A 23,340-nucleotide genomic window follows, 5' to 3' on the forward strand; every position below is an offset into this window, starting at 1 on the left:
CACGTACACACACGCAGATGCGTGCACACAAAAGTACATGCACGCACATGCACACAGGTACACGTACACAAGTACTCACACATGCACGCACACACACAGGTATGAGCACACATGCATGCACGCAAGTACGCACCCAGGTACATGCACACACATACACGGATGCATACAGGTACACACACAGATACGCGCACACACACAGGTACATGCACACACACAAGTACGCATGCATGCACAGGTATGAGCACGCATGCATGCACGCAAGTACGCACCCAGGTACATGCGCACAGGTACATGCATGCAGACATGTGCACACAGGTACACGCGCACACATACACACGCACACAGGTACACGTGCACAGGTACACACGCAGACGTGCACACACGTACACACAGGCATACAGGTACACACGCACAGGTACACACATGCAGACACACACACAGTTATGTGCGCACACGCGCACAGGTACGCACACAGGTATCCGCACACAGATATGCACACGCACACAAGTACATGCATGCACGCACGCACGTACACGCACACGTGTACACAAGTACTCACGCATGCACGCACACACACAGGTACGAGCACACATGCATGCACACAGGTATGCACATTGGTACACGCACATGCACAGGTACACGCATGCAGATACCCACGTGTGCACACACAGGTAACCTGCGTAGGTACACACACGCATGCACACACAGGTACACATGCACGCACACACACAGGTACACGCACACAGACACGTGCATGCACACAAGTACATGCACGCACACAGGTATGAGCACGCATGCATGCACACACATGTGCACAGGTACACGTACACAGATACACATGCATGCACACAGGTATGCACACAGACACACGTGCACACACAGGTGCATGCACGCACGCACACAAGTACGGGCACGCACACTGGTACACGCAGATATGCACACACACAGGTACACACGTGCACACACACACACCTGTACATACAGGAAGCAGCCCAAGTTCTTAGAACCAGAGGGCATGGGTTCGAACCTCCAGTGTACCTATCAGAGCAAGTTACTTAAAATTTCCTATTCCACCCTCCTTAATCCTACCTGGAAATATTAACAGAACCGACCACATAGGGTCGTTCTGAAAATTAAATGACACACAACACACCAGTACTTACTAGCATGTCTGGCACAGCGCTGAGTATTAATCATTCACCAACAATGCCACGCGGCACGCTGTCCCCCGGGTCAGTGTACATGAACACACACCTTCAGGACCCACGGGCACGGTCTCTTCTCTGTCACACGCGTTTTTCTACTCCCACCCACTCTTAAGCGACATTCAGTGTGGCCACGGCATCTGTTCTGTGCTTTCTTCCTTTCACCTCGCATGACTGCCCAGCCCTCCCAGCGAGGAGCTGGCGGCAAGCTGCAGCAGGGACGCCCGCCGTGCCCACCCTGCAGCCGGGCGGGGAGGCCAGAAAGGTGCCTGGTTTTCCCGGCATTCCAGGGTGAGGCTGCCCTGCGGCGGCGGCGAGAAGGCCCACCTCCGACTCCCAGCCCGGCGACTCTCCAGGGGGCCACACGTAACCCCAGGGCCGTGCGCACACACCTGTCACACACACACACACACACACACACACACGCGTGCGCAGAGATGGGCTCAGACACCTGGAGCCAGGAGAGCTTCTCCATCCAGCTAAAGACCTGGCACAGCAGTTCCCCACGCGCGCGCCCGAGTCACACAGCCCGCACCCCGGCCCTGCCCCGGCCACACCCCACCAGGCGCCACCTCTCCAGCTGCTGCAAGGCCGTCTTCATGCACTTCACTTGCTGGAAATGGCAGGACATGTCCGTGGCCAACACCATCTCGATGACCAGGGCCCGTAGCTCTCTGCACCGACAGAACCAGAGAAGCCGTCAGCCCCCTCAGGAGGGGGCTGGCAGGAGGCCCGGGCGGCGAGGAGGGCGCGCCGGGGTGGGGTGGGGGCGTCCCTCCAGGTCAAAGGGCTCACACAAACTCATCCTTGGTGAGGTTGATGAAAATGTTCATCTCATCATCCTGCATCATTCGGAAGACGGAGCTGATGTGGTGGTTCTCCAGCACCGAGCGATCGTTGTACAGGATGGCACACTCTGACCTGCAGAGCCAAGGGCCCCCGAGCGGCCCCGTGAGCCACCCCGCCCGCCCCCGCTCGGCCCCTCTTGCCCCCGCCACAGCGCCCCCTCACTTGGTCTGGATGTGGAAGCTGTTGGTGGTGCCTGTGTGCTCGTAGTCGTGGATGGCCGCAGCGAAGACGATGGCTAAGATCTCGATCTCCGACAGGCAATGCTGGGACAGAGGGGCGGCGTGAGGGCCCTGCCCGGGGCCGCCACTGCCCGAAGGCCTGCAGCCCGGGCCGCCCCTCTCGGCCTAGGCCAGCTCTTGGGCTAAGCCGGCAGGCTCCTCAGCTCCCTCTTGCCAACCTCAAACCCGCCCGCCGCCTCCCAGCACACACCCCAGCACGACGAGCCCGGCCCCTGAAGTCCCTGAAGTCACGGTCCACCCCGGGATTCCCCCGAGTAAGGAAGATTTGACCCTCAAGCCTTTGTGAGACCATAAGCGAGGCAAAGGGAAAGGGGAGCATAGTCTAGGCTTTCCAGTCCTGCAGCCGTAAGGCCTTAGAAGAAGAAGGGATGATCCCCGGGCACCTACCACCATCCCCGTGCGGAGCAAGAAGCAATGCACCGTCTGGGTGACGTCAGCTGCGTGGATCTGGTTGTGGTAAGGGTTCTTGTACTTCCCGTAGCCCGTCTCCAGCGCATCCAGGAAAGTCATCAGAAACACAGTGGGAATCTGCAGCGGGAGGGAGACAACCGGCGGCCCTGTGGGGGGTCTGCGGGACTGGCGGGCGCCGTCTTCCCTTACAAGGGACACGGGGGCAGCGGAGAAGGCCCCGGCTCCGCCGTCAGGTGAACCCGGCTCGCACCCTGGCTCTACCACCTGCTGGCCCTTGACCTTGGGCAGGCCACGGGCCTCTGAGGCTTGGTCGCAGAGTGAAGATCATGCCCCGACCTTGCATTTACTGAGATGAGGACAAGGCACCGGTAAGTGCTCTCCGAACAGTAGCTGTGAGGACGACTGTTTCCCTGGAGACTTTTAAGAAAACTCCCCTCCTGTCTTCCCACCATCCCGTCCCTAGGTCCCTAGTCCAATACACGGAGCGCGGGTCAGAGGCAGGGAAAGAGCAAGGCCTGGAGGGGCCTTTCCAGGCAGGGAGGTGTCCAGGAGGGCTTTCCCTGTGCCCACCCCGACACGCACACGCACACGCACCAGGGCCAGCGCTCTGTGCAGCTATTATCTGCCGCCTGTATACGCCCTGGGAGCAGGCCTGCCTCCGTACAGGTCAGGAGTCTGCACCCTGCCCCTAGGTCTCCTGAGGCTGCAAGGAGCCAGGTTTGGGACCTCGGGAAGCTTCCGTAGAGACGCGGAAGAGACACGGAAGTCCAGCCGTCCCCACCCACACCCACACCCCCACCCCAGGGCTGTGCCCCACATTCAGGGAATTTTAAAGGGCCGTTTCCATGAGAACTGCCCTTGCTTCTGCGTTGCCATGGCGTCCCTGGAGGGGAGGGGAGGGGAGGGGAGGGGAGGGGAGGGGAGGGGAGGGATGCCGGGGAGGGGCCGGGTGCCCCGGAAGGGAACGCGGAGCATGCAGGGCGGCTCCCCTCTCGGCCACCAGGGCGCGCACGGCAGTAAGCGGGGGCCACCCCCCTGCCCTGGAGCAGCCAACTGGGCGGCCAAGCCCAGGCTGACACAGGTCGCCTGGGGGGGCCTCCAAAACCAGGCCTTGCAGGTAAGGAAGCAGAGTTTGGGAGAAGCTGGAGTCTGCAGTGTCTGAGAATCCGTGTGGAGAAACATGAGCCGGGGCAAGCCTTGGGGGAAGGAGGCCCTGCTGTGGTCTGTCCCAGAGGGGACGGGACGGGGAGGAAGAAAATGAGGCTGCAGAAGGGGAGGCCTCAGGAAGGCACTGAGGACAGCCGCAACGGAGCACCTCGGGAAAGTTCTGGAAACCTGCGCGGGAGCCGTGGAACGAGGAGTCAAGGGTCGGGCAAAGGCTCCCACGCACCCAGAGCCCATCGTGGTGAAGCAGAGGCGGAGGGCGGGGGATGCCCAAGCCCCCGAGAAAGGCCCCCTTGGGATGCACGTTTCCTCCGCCCCGACGCCCGTGTCCACCCCCCCAAGCGCTGACCACACATTCCCCCGCGACTCCTCAGCCCCGTCACCCTGCACTTCCCAAGAGGGGCTTTTCCATGCGGAAGTGGCTTTTCCCAGCCCGTATTCCCAAAAGACACTCCCTCCTGGCACAGAATCTGGAAAGGACTTTAATCCCGTATTCTTTGTGGCCGGCCCAGCGGAGGAGCCAGTGGGGTCCACACGGCCTCCGCCCCTTCATTCGGCCCTACCGGCCTTGCCGAGAGCTGGTGCCCTCCCTAGAACCCCTTGGATGGAGACTAGAGGGGACGGGACGGAGGGGGGTGACCGACGTTACCCCCTCCGCCCACCCCAGGCCCACCCCGTCCCCCCGCAGGGAACACATGGAGAGATGCGAGTCCCAGGGGCACCGGCGGGCAGCATCTGGACCCTCGGCCCCGGGCGTCCACAGGCAACAGGCAGGGAGGTGAACCCCAAGCAGCCCGGAGAGGACACGTCCGGGAAGGAAGCAAAGCAGGACAGAGCAAGGTCCTAGGCCGGATGCTCGCAGGCCCCGAGTCTCATCCTAGAGGGCAGCAGGTGAAGTCCGAGGCCCGGGATGCAGCGGGTGACGGAAAGGCTGGGCAGGGGGCCCCGTGTGCCGGGAACCTTCTGGAACAGGAGTGATGGGAGCGGAGACCCCCCAGGAACAGGGCCGGGGGCTGCCCAACCTTAAAGCGGCTGATGAGGTTATGGCGAGTCAGTAACTCGAAGACAATGGTCCTCAGGGCGTGCTCATCTGCTGCCCGGTTCAGGGAGAAGACGTCGAAGCACCAGCGGTCCAGGTTCTGGGGAGACACGACGGGCTGGGCGGGGGGCCTCCCACGGAGGGCGCCCCCCGGGGCAGCAGGCTTGCCCTCGGCTTCACGAGGACTCCCGGCGTCGGCAGACCCCCGGGCAGCGGGCCTGTCCCCCCAGACAGTGGTCGGGGCGAGCTCCCGTGGACTGCGCACACGTGGTTTGGGGCAAGGCCGGAATGACGGGTGGCGGGGAAGGCAACCGTGCCCCCGTGGAGTCGGGAAGTCCCAACGCCCCTGCCTTCCCCCAACCTTCCCCTCCTCCCCAGAAACCCGGGGATCAGTCACCTTGAGACAGTTGAGGACCACAGTGGAATAGGTGGGGCCCACGGACGTGTACGTTCTCCGGAACATCCTGGGGGCAGACGCAGAGGCCGGGCATGAGGGTCCGGGAGGCGGGGTCTCATCGGGCGGGGCTGCGGGGGGCTCCGGGGCCTGGGGGGGCACGGCCAGGGGCAGAGGGAGGCCGGCTCGGGCAAGCCTCACCGCTCCACGAAGATCCCGGCCTGCACGGCGTGCACGATGCTCCGGAACTTGGGCTTCTCCTCGGCGCGGCGGCCCTTGGCCCGGGCCTGCTGGGTGAAGGTGGACGCCAGCCAGTCCCGCACCTCCGACGGCACCGCGTCCGACCGCAGCTCCTGCAGCTCGTCCTCCGTGTCCAAGATTTGCCTGAGGCCCCGAGCGAGTCCCGCGTCCCTAGGCTGCTCCACCACCTAAGGACGCTGCGCCCGGCCGCACCCACAGCTCGGACCCCCCCCTCCCCGCCCCCGGCCCCGGCCCCGGCCCCGGCCCCGTTTTTTCTTTATTTCTGTCCCTCTGATGGCTCCAGGACCGAAGCCGCCGGCCTGAGCGGTGCGCCCCGGGCCCAGGCACAACCTGGCGCAGGTGCCCCCGGGGGTCAGACGCCGCCACGTAAAAGCGATTTGGCCGCGTCTAGCAGCCACGTTAAAGTCCGAGGGAAGGCGGGGGATTCCTTTGAATGATTCGTTTTCTTTACGCAAACACACGCGAGGCATCACACCCCGCGCGAAGGCTCCACACCATCCACCGGGGCACCGTGTTTCACGAGGACACCAGGCCCCGACTCACGGGAGAGCTCACGGGCCACACGGGCCACGGCTCCCCCCACCCCGGGGGGTCAGGGCGCTGCAGGGCGTGGGGCTGGCCAGACCGCGGAGCCCCGTCCCCCCATCCCCCGTCCCTCCGTCCCTCGCTGACCTGTGTCCCCACGGGGCCACCTCCCTCCCTGTGCCCCTGCCCCTTCCTCCCGCCCTCCCTCCGGGCCCCCCTGTCCCCCCATCCCCGACCCCGGACCCCATCCCCGTCCCCGGGGCGCCTCTCACCGCGTCTCATCTATGTAGACGGCCTCCAGCAGGGACGCCGTGTACTCCAGGTTCTTCTTCAGCTCTTCGATGTTGACCTCCCCGTTCTCCAGCTGCTTCACCATGTAGCGCAACCTGGGCGGGGACGGGGGGCGCGGGCGGGGGGGCACTTAGGTGCCGTGACCTGGGCCCGAGAGCCCGACCCCTGGAGGAGCCTCAGTCTCCCACAATCCTCTCTGCCCGACAGCAGGAGGAACAGCAGCTGGCGCGGCTCGTGCTGGGCTCTTACCCCTGCCTGTCGGACCCTGCCGACCCCCAAAGTCTAACCCCGGGTCCCCCGACCCCGCCCCGGCCACCTGCCTCTGTCCCCCACATCCCTAACCTGGGTCCCCTGACTCCACGGGCCCCACCTGCCTCCGTCTCCCACATCCCTAACCCCGGGTCCCCTTCTCCACCGTCCCCACCTGCCTCTGTCCCCCACATCCCTAACCCTGGGTCCCCTGACTCCACCGGCCCCACCTGCCTCTGTCCCCCACATCCCTAACCCCGGGTCCCCTTCTCCACCGTCCCCACCTGCCTCTGTCCCCCACATCCCTAACCTGGGTCCCCTGACTCCACCAGCCCCACCTGCCTCCATCTCCCCACATCCCTAACCCCGGGTCCCCTGACTCCACGGGCCCCACCTGCCTCTGTCCCCCACATCCCTAACCTGGGTCCCCTGACTCCACCGGCCCCACCTGCCTCTGTCCCCCACATCCCTAACCTGGGTCCCCTGACTCCACGGGCCCCACCTGCCTCTGTCCCCCACATCCCTAACCTGGGTCCCCTGACTCCACCGGCCCCACCTGCCTCTGTCCCCCACATCCCTAACCCCGGGTCCCCTTCTCCACCGTCCCCACCTGCCTCTGTCCCCCACATCCCTAACCTGGGTCCCCTGACTCCACCAGCCCCACCTGCCTCCATCTCCCCACATCCCTAACCCCGGGTCCCCTGACTCCACGGGCCCCACCTGCCTCTGTCCCCCACATCCCTAACCTGGGTCCCCTGACTCCACCGGCCCCACCTGCCTCTGTCCCCCACATCCCTAACCCTGGGTCCCCTGACTCCACCGGCCCCACCTGCCTCTGTCCCCCACATCCCTAACCCTGGGTCCCCTGACTCCACCGGCCCCACCTGCCTCTGTCCCCCACATCCCTAACCCTGGGTCCCCTGACTCCACCGGCCCCACCTGCCTCTGTCCCCCACATCCCTAACCTGGGTCCCCTTCTCCACCGGCCCCACCTGCCTCCGTCTCCCACATCCCTAACCTGGGTCCCCTGACTCCACCGGCCCCACCTGCCTCTGTCCCCCACATCCCTAACCTGGGTCCCCTGACTCCACCGGCCCCACCTGCCTCTGTCCCCCACATCCCTAACCCCAGGTCCCCTTCTCCACCGGCCCCACCTGCCTCCGTCTCCCACATCCCTAACCTGGGTCCCCTGACTCCACGGGCCCCACCTGCCTCTGTCCCCCACATCCCTAACCCCAGGTCCCCTTCTCCACCGGCCCCACCTGCCTCCGTCTCCCACATCCCTAACCTGGGTCCCCTGACTCCACCGGCCCCACCTGCCTCTGTCCCCCACATCCCTAACCCCAGGTCCCCTTCTCCACCGGCCCCACCTGCCTCCGTCTCCCACATCCCTAACCCTGGGTCCCCTTCTCCACCGGCCCCACCTGCCTCCGTCTCCCACATCCCTAACCTGGGTCCCCTGACTCCACCGGCCCCACCTGCCTCTGTCCCCCACATCCCTAACCCCAGGTCCCCTTCTCCACCGGCCCCACCTGCCTCTGTCTCCCACATCCCTAACCTGGGTCCCCTGACTCCACCAGCCCCACCTGCCTCCGTCTCCCACATCCCTAACCCTGGGTCCCCTTCTCCACCGGCCCCACCTGCCTCCGTCTCCCACATCCCTAACCTGGGTCCCCTGACTCCACCGGCCCCACCTGCCTCTGTCCCCCACATCCCTAACCCCGGGTCCCCTTCTCCACCGTCCCCACCTGCCTCTGTCCCCCACATCCCTAACCCTGGGTCCCCTGACTCCACCGGCCCCACCTGCCTCTGTCCCCCACATCCCTAACCCTGGGTCCCCTTCTCCACCGGCCCCACCTGCCTCCGTCTCCCACATCCCTAACCTGGGTCCCCTGACTCCACGGGCCCCACCTGCCTCTGTCCCCCACATCCCTAACCCCAGGTCCCCTTCTCCACCGGCCCCACCTGCCTCCGTCTCCCACATCCCTAACCTGGGTCCCCTGACTCCACCGGCCCCACCTGCCTCTGTCCCCCACATCCCTAACCCCAGGTCCCCTTCTCCACCGGCCCCACCTGCCTCCGTCTCCCACATCCCTAACCCTGGGTCCCCTTCTCCACCGGCCCCACCTGCCTCCGTCTCCCACATCCCTAACCTGGGTCCCCTGACTCCACCGGCCCCACCTGCCTCTGTCCCCCACATCCCTAACCCCAGGTCCCCTTCTCCACCGGCCCCACCTGCCTCTGTCTCCCACATCCCTAACCTGGGTCCCCTGACTCCACCAGCCCCACCTGCCTCCGTCTCCCACATCCCTAACCCTGGGTCCCCTTCTCCACCGGCCCCACCTGCCTCCGTCTCCCACATCCCTAACCTGGGTCCCCTGACTCCACCGGCCCCACCTGCCTCTGTCCCCCACATCCCTAACCCTGGGTCCCCTGACTCCACCGGCCCCACCTGCCTCTGTCCCCCACATCCCTAACCCCGGGTCCCCTTCTCCACCATCCCCACCCGCCTGTCACCCCACACCTCCTTCGGCCCGTGTCTCCCGACCACCCCTGTTAGAAGGCGGGGCAGCAGGATGCGGCAGGTACAGGCCTGGCGGGTGGTGTTTTGCGCACGATGTGTTTCATAGCCCGAGTGACCAAGAGCTGGGACGGCCATGTGCCCCTGGACAGTGAGCGGTGGGGTCCTCCGCAGTCGGGAGCCCCCAAGATACTCCCATTACATCCCCGGTCATGGCTGGGAAGGGGCGGGGCGCACGTCCACGCACCCACAGCCCCCCCAGCCCCACCGTCCCTGGGTCCCTGGCGGGGATGCGAAGACACAGAACAAAGAGCAATCTGAACGCCGTCGCCGGGCCTCCCTCTATTCAGGCAGAGCTAATGGATTATGATTCCAGAATCCGTCAACCGGGACAAAGCAGGATTAACCCCTGCCTCCCCAGGCCGTGCAGCGTCCGAGACCCTCGGGCAGCGTCTGACTGTACCCCTGCCCCGCAGCGGCTCCCCAGGGCCCAGGCGGTGCGGCGGGGCCAGGGGTCTCACCGATGCCCTGCCAGAGGGGACAAGGCCTCCTCTTTCACGCTCAGGATCACTGGGGCTCGGTGACCAAGGGGAGACTCCCTAAAGGACGTCCGGCGGGCGGGCGGGCCCAGGCGTCGCGAAGCAAACAGGACTCTCCTGACTTTCGATGGTGGTTTCGGAGCAGGCAGCTGACGTCCCGGCGGCCCCCTCCCCCAGCCCCGCCCTGCCCCACCGAATACCCACGCGGGGGCTGAAGTGGAGCCGCGACACTTCCCCACTGAGAGGAGCTTCAGAAGCCCCAGGTCCCCCTATGAGTCAGGGAGGAAAGAATGAGTCAGGGACGGAGGCTGAGTCGGCGTCAGTCCCCGGGGTGTCGGGGTGTCGGGAGGGAGGACGACGGGGCTCCTGAACACAAGCAGCTCCCGAGTGCGGGGTCTCAGCAGCTTGGGTTGGGGGTGCCGGGAAGAGCCAGCCCGCACCCAGGGGCCACCACCTGGCAGTGTGTGTGCAAGTGGGCGGGGGGGGGCGGGGGCACAGCAGACCAAGGGGACGCCCCGCAGCCTCTTCAGCGGCTGAGCCTCCGGACTCCCCCTCCCGCCCTCCTCCGGGACGTCCCACGGCACCTGCACCACCTGCGAGTGGCAGCTGCTGACCCACAAAGCCGGGGGCGGGGGGGGGGGGGGGGGTTGTTGCTTCCCGAAGGCCTGGCCCAGCTGCAGCCCCACTGGGGGCGGGACCGAAGCCCCACACTAGAGGGCAGAGAGCTGCCCCGAGGGCACAGAGCAAAGAGGTTCCTGCACCTCCGGGCCCCGCACCCCCCCCATCGTCCCGTGGCCAGGGGCCCTCGAGGCTGCAGACACACAACCCAAGAGGAAGGAAGAGCCCCCGGCCCTCGTGGTCCACGTGGCTCAGCCCTCCCTGGACCCAGCGAGACCCAGCACAGCTCTTCTGCGCTCTCTCGCCCCACATCTTGAGACGCTCGCCCAGCTCAGGCCCCAGCGGGCGGCCGAGCCCACGCGGCTCATCTGCACGCGGCCGTGCAGTCGCTGACAACTGCTGCCAGCCCCGGGTTTTAATTTTAAAAACCCGTTTCTCCTACATTGTCTCATATTAGCCTCACGAAGGGCGGGAGTTGGGAAGAACCTGCCAGCCCTATTTCCCGGGCAGGGACCGCGGCTCCGGGCACAGTCCTGGGAGGCAGGAATCCCTCCTGGCCCCGAGCCCTGGGGCAAGCACTAACTCTCACTCAGCATCTCTCAAGAATCACCGGCCCCAGAATTACCTGGGATACTCGTGAAACACTGAGATCCCAGGCCTCACTGCACACCCACGGAACGGAATTCCTAAGGGTACGACCCACGGATCCGCGAACACGCTCACCCCCACCCGGGGTGATTCTCACGCACTCCCACGTTGGAGAACCTTTCCCTCGGAGCCTCTGTCCTGCCTCTGTAAACAGTGAAGATGATGATAAACCACCTGTGAAGGGCTGTTAATAAGAACTACTATTTATTTCATGACTTATACACGAACTAACGTATGCAAAAGGCCTGACGCCTACAGAGGGTCTCTCTAAAGGTGACGTGAGTGGGAATGAACCGACCGGGATGGTGCTGGCCCCACCCAGCTCACAGGCCAGGGCCTTCCGACACGCGCGCCCGCCTTCTCCGTCCCACGTCCGGCGGGAGAAGAGGGAGTCTAGCGTGGCTGGAGGCTCGAGATGAGGAAGCCCCCAACGGAGGAGCGGGACGATGAAAATGGCCAGGATCTCTCCTCCACCCGAGGAGGGAGGTTAAGGGACTGGCCCAAGGTCACACGACGTGGCTGTCCTGGTCGCCGGCAAGCCCGGCGCTCACACCTCTGGGGCCTAACTGCACACGACAGGTGAGGGGCCGAGGAGCTGGAGGCTGTAAGCCCCTCGGAGCGAGGCGGGGACCCCTCGGTCGTCGCTCCCTACTCCATCGTCTGCCCCCAAGCAGTGCTGAACCCACGGGAGACCTGAGCAACCTATGGTAGGACAGTGGCTCGTTTATCCCGCAGCTGTACAGGATGTGCTCCGGGAAGGTTCATTAGATAAATAAAAGGGAGGGAGGGAGACTGACGGGGAGGGGCGGCTATCTCCCTGAGCTCACCAGAGATCTCTGAGGCAGGGTCTCTGCAACCCTAAGGGAGAGCCCGCGGGGATGAACGAGGCCATGGCCGCCTTCCTTCCACACAGCCTTCCCTCCGCGTCTCTGCAGCCTCCACCCCAGACCCCGCTCTTTTATGGCTCCTGTTGAAATCTGAACCGAGCGTGACAGAGACACCAGACGGAGCCGTGAGGGAGGGGAAGAAAGATTAAACAATAAATTTGACAAATGGGGAGTCAAGAAGGGGACCTGGACCCGGGCGGCTGGAAGGCGCCAGGTGCTGACCCCCCCCCACCCCCACCCCCCGCCCCCAAGGCCTCTAACTCCCCGACAGCGCCCTCTCCAGCCGGTTCTCAAGTCCTTCAGAGTTGGGAGCTCCCCAGACCCACGGCCCGGCCTCCCCTCACTTTCTTCTGCAGGAAGTGCTACTTCCCTGCCGTGGCCAGGTCCTCACCCAGGCCGAAGGAAAACTGGAAGCTTCCGCAACAACCCCTCCACCTGCAGCCCTAGCCCTGTCCCACCACACCCACTTCTTTCCCCTTCCCCCCGGCCCCCGCAGCCTGGGAACAGCCTCAGACCCTGACCCCTGGAAAGCATCAGTCCGCCGCAGCTCCGGGCAGCACGCAGGAAGGGGAGGCTGGGGTAGGCATGATCCCAGCGCCCCAGGGGAGCTCAGCTCCCCCACCAGTTCATCTCTTTGGACCATCACGGCTGATGATCTGGCAATTTCCAAAGCCCCCCGTACTGCTTCCCGCACCCACACTCCTAGAAGGCCAGGGTAAGTGGGGGGCTTCGGACAGAGCAGCCTCAAGGCCCAGGGCTAGGCGTTGGGAGAAGGATCTGATTCCCTTTGGGGCTCTTAGCCCCGATGAGGAGATCTCAGAGGAATGTGAGGTCCCACGGACGCCGGGGTGAGGAAGGAGAGAAGGCGGGTGGTCACAGCTACGTCTGCCATGGGCAGGAGGGAGCAGCACAAAGGAAAGGGAGATGGGAACCGGAGGATAAAGGGAAGGGCAAGACAGAAAGGGGAGAAGCGGGCACAGGTGCACGCAGCACGTGAGGACCAGGTCTCCATCCCCCTCCTCCTGCCGGCGGTGACCCCAGGCGACCTGTCCTCCTCCTGCCCTCGCCCCTCCTCGGCCCTGGTGCCTACCTGAGGATGGGGCCCTGGAGGTGGCTCCTCTGCACGGGAACAGGGTTTGCCATGGGAATCAAAGGTCCTGCTCCAGAGCACCCAAATCCGCCCCGGGGCCCCAGGGCCCCTGCAGGGAAGGGCCCCGCCTGGGCCCAACTTCCAGATCTCGCAGGACCGAGCTCCTGGCTCCTCCGGGGAAGGCGAGGGAGACCAGACAGGCAGCCCAGCAACGGGCGAGAGGCCGCGGGGAAGTTTCACATCGGAATCGGGAATCGGCCCGAAAACAAGAGTCTGTTCTCAGAAGAATCCCAGAAAGGACAGAAATAGCACAGCCCGGCCCCCTGCTCCGAGGAGGTGGGGCTCCTCCCGGGAGAGGGGGCCAGGGCGGTGCGGGGCCGGGGCCTCCCCCGAACCTGCGGGAGGGCCAGTCCCCCCAGGGTGAGGCCTGCAGAGCCCCTGGGCCCAGAGCAGGGCCCCCCGCCCCCCCAGGCATCCTTCACCACCTGGAAGGACAGAAGCGAGGCAGGAAGAGGCCAGAGCCGCGGGAGGGGGTCCGGGTCCGCGCCCCCGGGTCCCCCCTCCCCCCCCCCGCCCCGCCCCGCCCCGCGGAAGGGACCTGGGGCGCCACTGCTGGGCCCCAGAGGTTGGGCAGGTCACTCCCACTGCCAGGCCCCCCTTCCCGCATCTGGAAAACCAGGACTGGGGGGACTGGGAGTTACTGGGGGGCGGACGCGGTGGGACGCCCGGGCTCGGCCTCCAGGCTCTGCCCCCGCCCAGGTGGGGGACGGGAGGGGCTCCCCGCGAGGTGGGCCCGAGGGGCCTGGGTGACGTCACCAGGCCAGGCGCATCGGGGCCGCGATTGGTCAGCCGGGGCGGGGCGGGGCTACGGAGGGGCGGGGCTTTCGGGTGGGCGGGGCTAGGGGCGGGGCGGGGCTGAATGGGTGGGCGGGGCTAAGGGGGCGGGCGGAGGGGGGAGGGGCGGGGGCGAGCGCTGCAAGCTGCACACCCCTGGACCAAGCTCCTTCCTCCCGGGTCGGCCCGGGAGGGTGCGGACAGGACGGTTTAGACCAGAGGGTGCAGACGGGAGGGTCCGGGCCCGGGAGGGTGCAGACGGGAGGGTGCAGACGGGAGGGTCCAGCCGGGAGGGTGCAGACAGGAGGGTGCAGACGGGAGGGTCCAGCCGGGAGGGTGCAGACGGGAGGGTGCAGACGGGAGGGTCCGGCCAGGAGGGTGCAGACGGGAGGGTGCAGACAGGAGGGTGCAGACAGGAGGGTGCAGACGGGAGGGTGCAGACAGGAGGGTGCAGACGGGAGGGTGCAGACGGGAGGGTCCGGCCAGGAGGGTGCAGACGGGAGGGTGCAGACAGGAGGGTGCAGACAGGAGGGTGCAGACAGGAGGGTCCGGCCAGGAGGGTGCAGACGGGAGGGTGCAGCGGGGAGGGTGCAGACAGCAGGGTGCAGACAGGAGGGTCCGGCCAGGAGGGTGCAGACAGGAGGGTGCAGACGGGAGGGTCCGGCCAGAAGGGTGCAGACAGGAGGGTGCAGATGGGAGGGTACAGACAGGAGGGTCTGGGCTGGGAGGGTGCAGACAGGTCTGGGCCGGGAGGGTGCAGACGGGAGGGTCCGGCCAGGATGGTGCAGACAGGAGGGTCCAGACAGGACGGTCTAGGCCAGGAGGGTGCAGATGGGAGGGTCCCAGAGGGTCCGGCTGGGAGGGTCCAGCCAGGAGGGTACAGACGAGAGGGTGCAGACGGGAGGGTGCAGACGGGAGGGTGTGGCAGGGGGGACGGGGGAGGGGGGGAGGGTTGGGGGGGTGACGGGAGAAAGGGGGAAGAAAAGAAACAGACCAAGAGCCAGGAATTTACGACGGGAAGTCTTCCCCCCCCCACTGCCGTCCCCGAAAAGCGGAGAGAAATTTAAAAAGCTTGTCGCTGTGCCAAAGCCGTGAAGGATGATAAACAAATGAAGTTCGGGAACCTGCTGTTTCTCAGCCTCCCTGCGACCCGGGACAAGTGGAAGTGGGCTTCGACAGCAACGCCAGGAGCGGCAGGAGCGGAGGTTAAACATCCACAAGTTGTTCTCCAGTGAACTCCTGTAGCCACGAAGCGGGGCCGCTGCAGGTTTGGGAAGAAAGGAAGCCCTCCCTCCCGCTCTGCGTCCCTCTCATTTTCTCAGCGCTCCCAACACACACACACACACACACACACACACACACACACACACACACACGGTAGTGTTTTTAGAGAAAAAGGACTAGGCCCAGAGTCAGAGCCCCGGGGTGGGGGGTGAGGGACAAGCCCCTGGCCTGCCTGGAGGGCTGGGGAGGGGGGAGGAGTGGGGGGGGCAGCTGCCGATGGCCTGCGGCCTGCACAGCCTGAAACTCCAACAATCGGGAGCCAGGGCCGCCCCCCGCCTCGGCTCACTCCAGGCCCTCAGTCCAGGCCCCCCCACCTCAAGCAGGCACTAACCTCAACCCACCCACCGCAAGCGCAGACGTCTTAGACTAGAGAAGCCTTGGAGATGATACCTTGTCCATCCCTCTGCCCTCCTGCCCAACAGAACCAAAAGCCGGCTGGACAAACGACGGCTCGCCACGTCACCCCACGTCACCCCACACAATACGTGTTGCATCGACCCCGCATGCATCCCATACGAGCTCATCCCAGCCTATGACCGTTATTAACCGTCCCTAACAAGAAAGGATACCGGCCGGCCACTAGCCCTTCCTGGGGAAAACAATCTCGCTCACAGCCACTCGCCCGCGCACACACACACACCACACTTGTGTCCCAGCCGGGGTGGGAGGCGGGGCGGACGTGGGGTGACCCCAGCAGAGTCCAGCATGGGTTTGCCTTTAGCCTAAAAATCTAGTTTAAAAATAGCAAGGAGCACGACCATAATGCTTCCGTCCCAGGCCCAGGCGCAGGCCCAGCATTCCCCAAGAGCCCTGAAGAACAGGAGTGGGGATACGTGACCCCGCCTCTGGTCAGAGAGGACGGAGCAGGACGGGGGTGGCAGTGGGGTGGAGGTGGGAGTGGGGTGGAGGGGAGCGGTTGGGGAAGGGATTCACCAGCTGATCTCAAGGTGCCAAAATCTCAGAAATCGAAAGAACCAAAGAAATCACCTAAATCCAGGGGAAAGAGGACATGAATTAAAATCAGAAGACTTGGGACGCCTGCGGGGCTCAGCGACTGAGCATCTGCCTTTGGTCCAGGGTGTGACCCTGGGGTCCCGGGATCGAGTCCCGTGTCGGGCTCCCTGCAGGGAGCCTGCTTCTCCCTCTGCCCGGGTCTCTGCCTCTCTCCGTGTCTCTCATGAATAAATAAATAAAATCTTTATTTTTTTTTTTAATTTTTATTTATTTATGATAGGCACACAGTGAGAGAGAGGGGCAGAGACACAGGCAGAGGGAGAAGCAGGCTCCACGCACCGGGAGCCCGACGTGGGATTCGATCCCGGGTCTCCAGGATCGCGCCCTGGGCCAAAGGCAGGCGCCAAACCGCTGCGCCACCCAGGGATCCCAATAAATAAAATCTTTAAAAACTAAAAAATAAATAAAATCAGAAGACTTTTGCCTAGACTTTATCATCATGTGTGACCCTGGGCAGGACGCGCAGAGCCCATTTCCTTGTCTATGAAATGGGAAAATAGTATGTGCTTCACAGAATGCACACAAGGACCCGCCGAGGTCGCACGAGAGCCCCTTGGGAGCCATGAAGCGATGCGTCAATGCCACAGATGACTCCTAGTCCAACCCCTTATCTCGTTTGCTCAGCAAACGGCGGGTCCTCCATGAACCCTCGTACCCAGGACCTCTGGGGTGGAAGCGCCCCGGTGACCCTGCCACCTCTCCGGATGTCTAGGGCTCGTCCCTGGCTCCTTATCCCACAGCGGCCACGGGGCAGTGGAAGGAGGGGGGACGCGCAGAGCCCCCAGAACGCCCTCCCCCTGCCCGGCCCCGCCGCTCCCCTCACCCCCTGCTTCCCACTGCTATGCGGGCAGCCTCCCTTCTGGCAGCTGGCTGGGCACCGTGGCGGGGGTGGCTCCAGAATTAAAAATAGCCCCCCTGGTGGCAGAGCCGGGGTGCCATGAGGGGGGGGGCCTGGACAGAGGGGGGCGGTGGGGGATGGAGGACGGGTGGGAAGGACAGAAACGGGGAGAGCAGAGGGAGAGGAGGGGGCCGGAGGGACAAGGGGGCAGAGAGGGAAAGAGGGGAGACCTGAGAGAGCTGGAGAGGGCCTGGGAAGGACGGCGGCGAGGTGGGGAGGGGTGGCTCCCCCCAACCTGCCCGCCCAGAAGCTGGCCTAGCAACGGCCCAGCGAGGAACAGGGTCGGCCAAACAGCTTGAGCCTCGTCCGGACTACGGACCCCAGATATCCCGGCCCCCGGCCCGCACCCAGGGTCCCTCAGCCTTAGACCTGAGCCCTTACGAGAGGGAGGGACTGGGGGGGGGGCAAGAAAGCCCAGGGGACGCTGGGGAGAGAGGAGGCCCCCGGGACGGGACGCAGCGCAGAAGAGGTCCCTCGGGCTCCCGCGTCCCCGCTCCCCCTCCCGGCTCTGCTCCCCAACTGCCATCCCCTGCCCCCCCACCACCACCAACCGGCCTCCAAAGCGCACCCAGCACATGCTCCAGCGGACGTCGGCTCCAGGGGCCCAGCAGATGTTGGAGGAGGCCTGGGACGGGAGAGGGAGGGGAAGCTTGGGGGACTGGCGGCAGGTGTGGCGAGACCTAGCCCCGGCCCCACCCAACCAGCGTCCCTGGGCAGCACCTTCCCCCTCTGCTAACATTCTATGGCTCTCGGATTCCTGCCGGTTGGAGACCCTAGGCTGTCGGATGTCGGGGTCCGGCTGCCGGGGGCAAGGTCACCCTCTCTGACTAGCTCGCCGCCTGCCCAACTCGCCCCTACCCTGACGCTAAAGGGAGGAGGGCGGCTTTCTCCTTCATCAGAGGAAGGTCACGTTCTAACCTCCGTGAACTTTTCAGGAAGTTCTCCCGCATGTCTATCTTTACTCCATCTTGCTGCAATTAAAACGACAGGAAATTTTCTTGGCAACTCAAAAAAAAAAAAAAAAAAAAAAAAAAACCAGAAAGGAGGAGAACAAGCAGGACAAAGACATCTTTGGGGTGAATCTGGTGCACTCTGATTTATGATATTTCTTTAGGACTGGAATTTCTAAAGCTCCTGCTTAGCAGAGACACAGTGAGGGTTCAGGGAGCCTGGCAACGCTGCTGGCACGTGTGCTCGCTCAGCCCAGGCCCCAGAAGTTTCCAAAGGCGGTGGGCATGGAGAGCTAGGGGGGTGGTGCTGCTCTAGCCCCCAGGTCCTGCCCGCGGGAGAACCACGAAGCCCCTGGAGGCCGAGCTCCCTTCCCAACACCGCACGGGGCCAACGCCAGCTGGCAGCCTGATCCTGCCACTGCAGCCACAGTAGCTGTTGGCAAAGCTGACTTCTCTGCAGCTGCGGAATCCACCGGCCCAGGAACCCGGCTGCGCCCAGCAGCACCACCTGCAGCACCCCTTCCCAGCTCTTCTCCAGCCCCAGGGCCCTCCAGGCCCCCCCAGGCCCCACCCTGCCCTTCCCCCCGCCACGACCCCGTCACAGCTCCCTCGGTGGACTCGGGCCAGGTCTGGGATGCTGATGCAGAATCCGAACCTGATGTTTCCTTCCCAGAGCCACACAGATGCAGCGGGAGCGCAGGGGAGAGGAGCAGGTGCGGGATGGGGGGGCTCGGGACAGAGCCGCAAGAGCACGGCCAGCAGGGACCCCCCTGCGCGGAGGACAACAACTCACTCGCTTCCCTTCCCCTTCCCAGGAGCCTCTTTCACCCTCGATTCCGATCTTTGCCCCAGTCAGCTCCCCCGGTGCCCTCCCAGTTCCCCAGGACCCTTACGTCTTCCTCCCGGAGGGGACCATCTCATTATCTAACAACTCCCAGTCTCTCGGGGACCTCACCTGCACCCCACCTGCTGCCCTGGTTTTGTCCCTTTTCCTCTGCTGCTATCCTGAGCTGGAAAGTAGCTACCCAGCTTCCGCACCTGAGAAGAGGAGCCCCCAGAGAGCAGAAGGCAATGACTTGGCTTCCTCCCCAGGGCGGCTGGGAGGTGAGGTCACCGAGAAGGCAAAACAAAGGCCTTGCAGAAAGAATCCTCCGGGGGTCGCAGACACCCTGTGCCTCACCCTGTGCTGCCAGCATCACACGTGGGGTGGGGGCGAGGCCCAGGCATTTCCCGGCTCCAGGCCAAGCTGAGAAAGGGGTGCGGGGTGGGGGCAGGGAAGGCCAGAGAGGCCACGTCCAAAGGAATAGGGAGGGAGGAAGTGGGACAAGAGAGGAGCAACTGCAGCCCAGCAGGGCAAGATGGGAACAGAGGAGAGGGACGGGGAGCAAGGGCGCAAGAAAAACCAGAGACGGGAAAGCAGAGGGAGCAGAGAGGCGGGAAACAAACCCTCGAGGATTCCTGGAGAGACTCAAAGGAGAGGGAAAGATGCGCTTCAAGGGTCCCCGCTCCTCCGCCCCAGGGAAGGTAGGCGAGGCCGCTCACCTCATTGACTTCAGGAGCTCCCTGGACCGCGGGCAGGTGCAGGGCTCCAGGGAAGTCCAGCCTCTCCCTCTCCCGCGGGTCTCCCGCGGGCCTCCCAGGGCCAGTGCGACCCACCCCGAGCCACCTCACCTGCCTCCCGGCAAAAGTGACAAGTGCAACCTCCACGGTGGACTTTCCTCTCTTGGTCTTTCTAGGTGGCCTCCTGGGGCTTCTGGGCCAACAAAATGACGTTTGGGTTTGGGTTCTAAGGGACTTTCGAGATTCTCTAAAGCAGCATGTGGCATCCCTGCTCATGTCCCCCCCAAGGCCCAGACACTCGGGATCGATGCCAGAGGACAGTTTCTCCGACATTCCCGGATTCACCAGTGGCAGCCCCTGGGCTCCCCACGCCCACCAGGGCCTAGAGCTGCAGCCGCCCTCTCCCCTGGGGTCTGACCACCGCGGAAAGGGGTGACAGGGGCAAGTCCTTCCTTTTTCCTCCGACCTCAGTGCACATCCTTTGCAGGTAGCCCCCCTCCGCCTTCCGCTCTCCAGGCCCAGACACCCGCCCCGCCCCTCCAGACGGCGCCCGGTCAACGGGACTCCCCAGAGTGGTGGCCCAGACACCAGGCCTCAAATCTGTTGGGCGGTCGACAGCCCTGCCTCTTGGTCTTTATCGGTCTCCCCTCCGAGCCTCTCATTCCCTCCCCACCCCCTGCCTCCCAGGGAGCAAGCTCTCCAGTGCGGAAGACACTCGACTTTATCATTTAAGACTCGCTCTCCTACGCGAGGCATCCAGTGAGGAACTGAGACTCGGAGACACTCTGTGGCTCCCAGACGTGGGAACATGAAGTCAGAGTCCACACACAGGGCCACGCACACCCTCTCGTCCGCGCATAGGACGGGCTCAGGTGCCCGGGTGCGCGCAGGCCTCCCCTACACGCTTCTCATCACGCGTGCCATTCATAAGCCTGAACACAGAGATGTCGTCACGGAGCTCCGAGGCCACAAGCTGTCCCCCGCCCGCACGCCGACCTTCACCCAGACACGTATGTGTACATGCCAGGCATTCGTGGTTTCATCCTGACGCGTGTCGTGCACACGTCCACGTAACGGCTGCGCGTCCTGTCTGTAACTCCTTCAGCTCCAGGCTCCGGCCCGAGTCCTCAGACCCCGTACCCTCTGAACATCAGCCTCTCAGAAGGCAACACGGCCTCCTTTTCTTCCATTTCCCCCCATCTCCTGCGACCCGCCCCCCTCCGCCCACGAACAGGAGCACGCGCACCGCAGAATCAGAGCCACACCTGGGCTCGGCGTCATATACACGGGTGACCGTGAAGTCGTTTGCTCACCCCTTTGTGAGAAACGGCGTTTCTCGAGTGCCTGTTCCGTTTCAGGTTCCGCACCAGACTCGGTTAAAACAAAGACGAGCCAAAATAATCCCCAGCTGGGCCCTCGCTCCCGCTCAGCTGTAATGACCTTGAGCCACAGCTTGGGACAAGTGGCCGAGCCCTCGGGAGTCCTGAGTACCATGTGAGGGGAGGAGGAGAGGAAGGGACTGTGTGCACACCACCCCAAAGGAAAAGGGAGTTCTGTCTGTAAAATTCCAGGAGAAACTGGGGCAGGGGGAAGAAAGCGATGCTTGTGGCATCCTGGGAGAAAGGATTCCCGGGCGTGTGAAGCCCCCGGCCCACTCCGCCAAAGGAAAACATTAGGCAGGAATGATGGAGGGAGAGTTTTACCGCTTGGATGGATGTGGATGTAGCAAAGAGAGGAACAGGGTGCCTTGTCCACTCTCTACTCCACTTGACGAATCTGAACCAGACCATATGCCCCACAGGAGCGGGGACGGGGCCTATGAGGCCCACCAGCATTCCCCAGCCTCCAGCTCAGGAGGCACCCAGCTAATAGATGCTGAGTGAATGAATGAGCCAAGGACGGCGAGACAATCTCTGTTTGCAGATTTTCTTGATTCACAGAAGACGCAGAAAGCCCCGTGCTACGGAGCCTCCCCTACACCCCTCAAAGCCCTCTGGTCTCAGAGAGGCGTAGGCAGCCCGGTTAAATCCTTCATCTGAGGGTTCGAAATGCTCGTTCTGCTCACCCCATCACCTCCAGACTCCCTAGCCCAGCCTCTCTCACGCCCCCACTTACGAGTCTGCTTAGGTAGGAAGATTTTCCTGCTAGGTAGAGGCGACATCCCATAGCTAGAGACTCCTCAGCTCATATGCTCCAGATTCTGAATTAATCTTTGGCCGAGTCCTACTGTGGGAAACAGGATTCCTGGATGCCCTTCCCAAGAAGAAACTGCCCTACAAAATTATATTAATATGGGCTTTTTAACCAGAGGCAAAAGCACCAGACCCAGGCTCCCTGAAGACGAGCTAGGTTAGATGTCCCAGATTAGAGATTAAAAGGGTTGTTGGGGGGGGGGGGGCGGGGAGATAGGAGATGTTGTGTAGGGGAATCGAGGCCTTTAGGTGTACGTCTTCATTCTACTCAGTCTCCAGCCATGAGATAATGGCATCCGTCGCCCTATCCCCTCACTAAGGCCTCCCCAATATTCAAACGGCCCCATCCAGTAATCCATCAACTATCAGGGGTCTACCCTGATATCGAAATCTTTGTCTAGTTTGGGACAGTGAGATTGAGAATCTATTCCTGCAGATTAATAACATGGAAATGAGACTTCTCCGCGTGAGTTATTACACGCAGCTAGCACTTAAGGACCAGACAGCTAAAGTAAGCGAAGGCCGGAATAATTCAGTCCGTAAGCTCAGTGACCCCTGTCCAGCCCCATCTCCTGTAAGGACATCTCAGCTAACGCACTGCGTAGGGGCAGCTGCCTCTACTCCCTTCTTTCCCTGGGTTTCAACGTCTCCTCTGGGGATCCTCTTCTCTCGCCATTGAGCACTTCTCATACTGAAGGAAGAAATGGGAATTTGCTTCCAGGAGAGACTTTTGGTTAAAAAGGTATGGGAGACAGTGAAACAGGCACAAACCTGCCCTTGCAGGGCCCACTCATTACCTGGAATGGAGACAAGGAAAGGATAGACCAGGGGCTGGGGGCCGGGGGCAGCGGGGGCATCCCTGGGACACCTTGAATTCTCTCATTTATAGTCCCCGAGCTCCCTTCTTTGCCTTTCCACCACTTCCTTACCGGTCACCCGCCCCAAGCTTCGTTACCGTTAACAGAGCATCGTTTTCCGTCAAGAATCGCTCAGTGCTCCTCCCAACAAAAATCAATTCAATCCGGCTTTCCATTTCTTCACCCCAGAACTCATTCCAAGGCTGCGCTTCACAGAGCCCGGCAAATTGCATTGGCTGGAGGCAGCAAAGGACAGGAACCGAGAAGCACAATTTGGATGCCGAGCCGTGTTGCCCACCGGGCCCCGGCCGTCCCTAAGGCCTCGCTAAGCAGACCCACCCGCCCAATGGCCGGGCGTCATCTTATTAGCACGGGCGAAGCATTTTAAAAACAAAACAGTCGTGAGCCTCCATGCGTCGTCTCCTGCCACCTGTCTCCCTCCACCGGGACCCAGACACGGAGAGCTTCAGTGCTCACTCTTCAGGATGATGGGGAGGAACTGGGTTTCGGGGCTATGGTTCCCGCAGTGCCTCCCTGAACCCCTACAGCCTCTTTCCCGGGACTGCTGGGAGTCGCATCAGGGGGACCGGCACCTTCCCCCCTTGTCTGATTAGGAATCCACAGACTGCGGAGGTTCCTGGATGGCGGCTCCCTGGGAGATGAACGTGCTGCATGGGTTGACTGTGACCCACTCATCTCCCTCTCTGGGGAACAGAAAGAAAAGTTGCTTCCGTCCCCTGGGACAGGAGTATGGGGTACCTGAGTCCCTCGGTGGCCTGTTTACCCGTCATCCGCCCCCCCCCCATGCCCTCCTCCTGCAA

At 63.4% G+C, this 23,340-nt stretch overlaps 1 protein-coding gene and 1 long non-coding RNA gene across 7 annotated transcripts in view; one reads left to right on the top strand and one right to left on the bottom strand.

The window, feature by feature from the left end:
• The window catches only part of PDE1B (phosphodiesterase 1B), a 29,716-nt gene that overhangs the window by 3,703 nt on the left and 2,673 nt on the right, over positions 1-23,340 (bottom strand). Inside the window, exons 1-9 of one of the 6 annotated variants that reach the window (XM_025458663.3) lie at positions 17,529-17,674; positions 6,360-6,473; positions 5,503-5,685; positions 5,305-5,371; positions 4,891-5,007; positions 2,681-2,821; positions 2,217-2,317; positions 2,001-2,126; positions 1,778-1,879 (exon numbers count right to left, since the gene is read on the bottom strand). In XM_025458663.3, coding sequence (XP_025314448.1) covers positions 1,778-1,879; positions 2,001-2,126; positions 2,217-2,317; positions 2,681-2,821; positions 4,891-5,007; positions 5,305-5,371; positions 5,503-5,685; positions 6,360-6,463 — 941 coding nt within the window. In that variant the 5' untranslated portion in view covers positions 6,464-6,473; positions 17,529-17,674. Of the gene's footprint in view, positions 1-1,777; positions 1,880-2,000; positions 2,127-2,216; positions 2,318-2,680; positions 2,822-3,298; positions 3,437-4,890; positions 5,008-5,304; positions 5,372-5,502; positions 5,686-6,359; positions 6,474-9,151; positions 9,441-12,930; positions 13,223-17,528; positions 17,675-23,340 lie in introns of those variants that run through there. The other 5 variants (XM_025458661.3, XM_025458662.3, XM_025458664.3 and 2 more) reach the window with 5 other exon arrangements.
• Positions 14,746-16,477, top strand: LOC125753880 (uncharacterized). Its single transcript, XR_007406608.1, has 2 exons — positions 14,746-15,031; positions 16,283-16,477. It is a non-coding gene; the product is annotated as an uncharacterized LOC125753880 (long non-coding RNA).

The sequence above is a fragment of the Canis lupus genome, chromosome 27 (genome assembly GCF_003254725.2).
Source record: "Canis lupus dingo isolate Sandy chromosome 27, ASM325472v2, whole genome shotgun sequence".
Classification (NCBI taxonomy): Eukaryota; Metazoa; Chordata; class Mammalia; order Carnivora; family Canidae; genus Canis; species Canis lupus.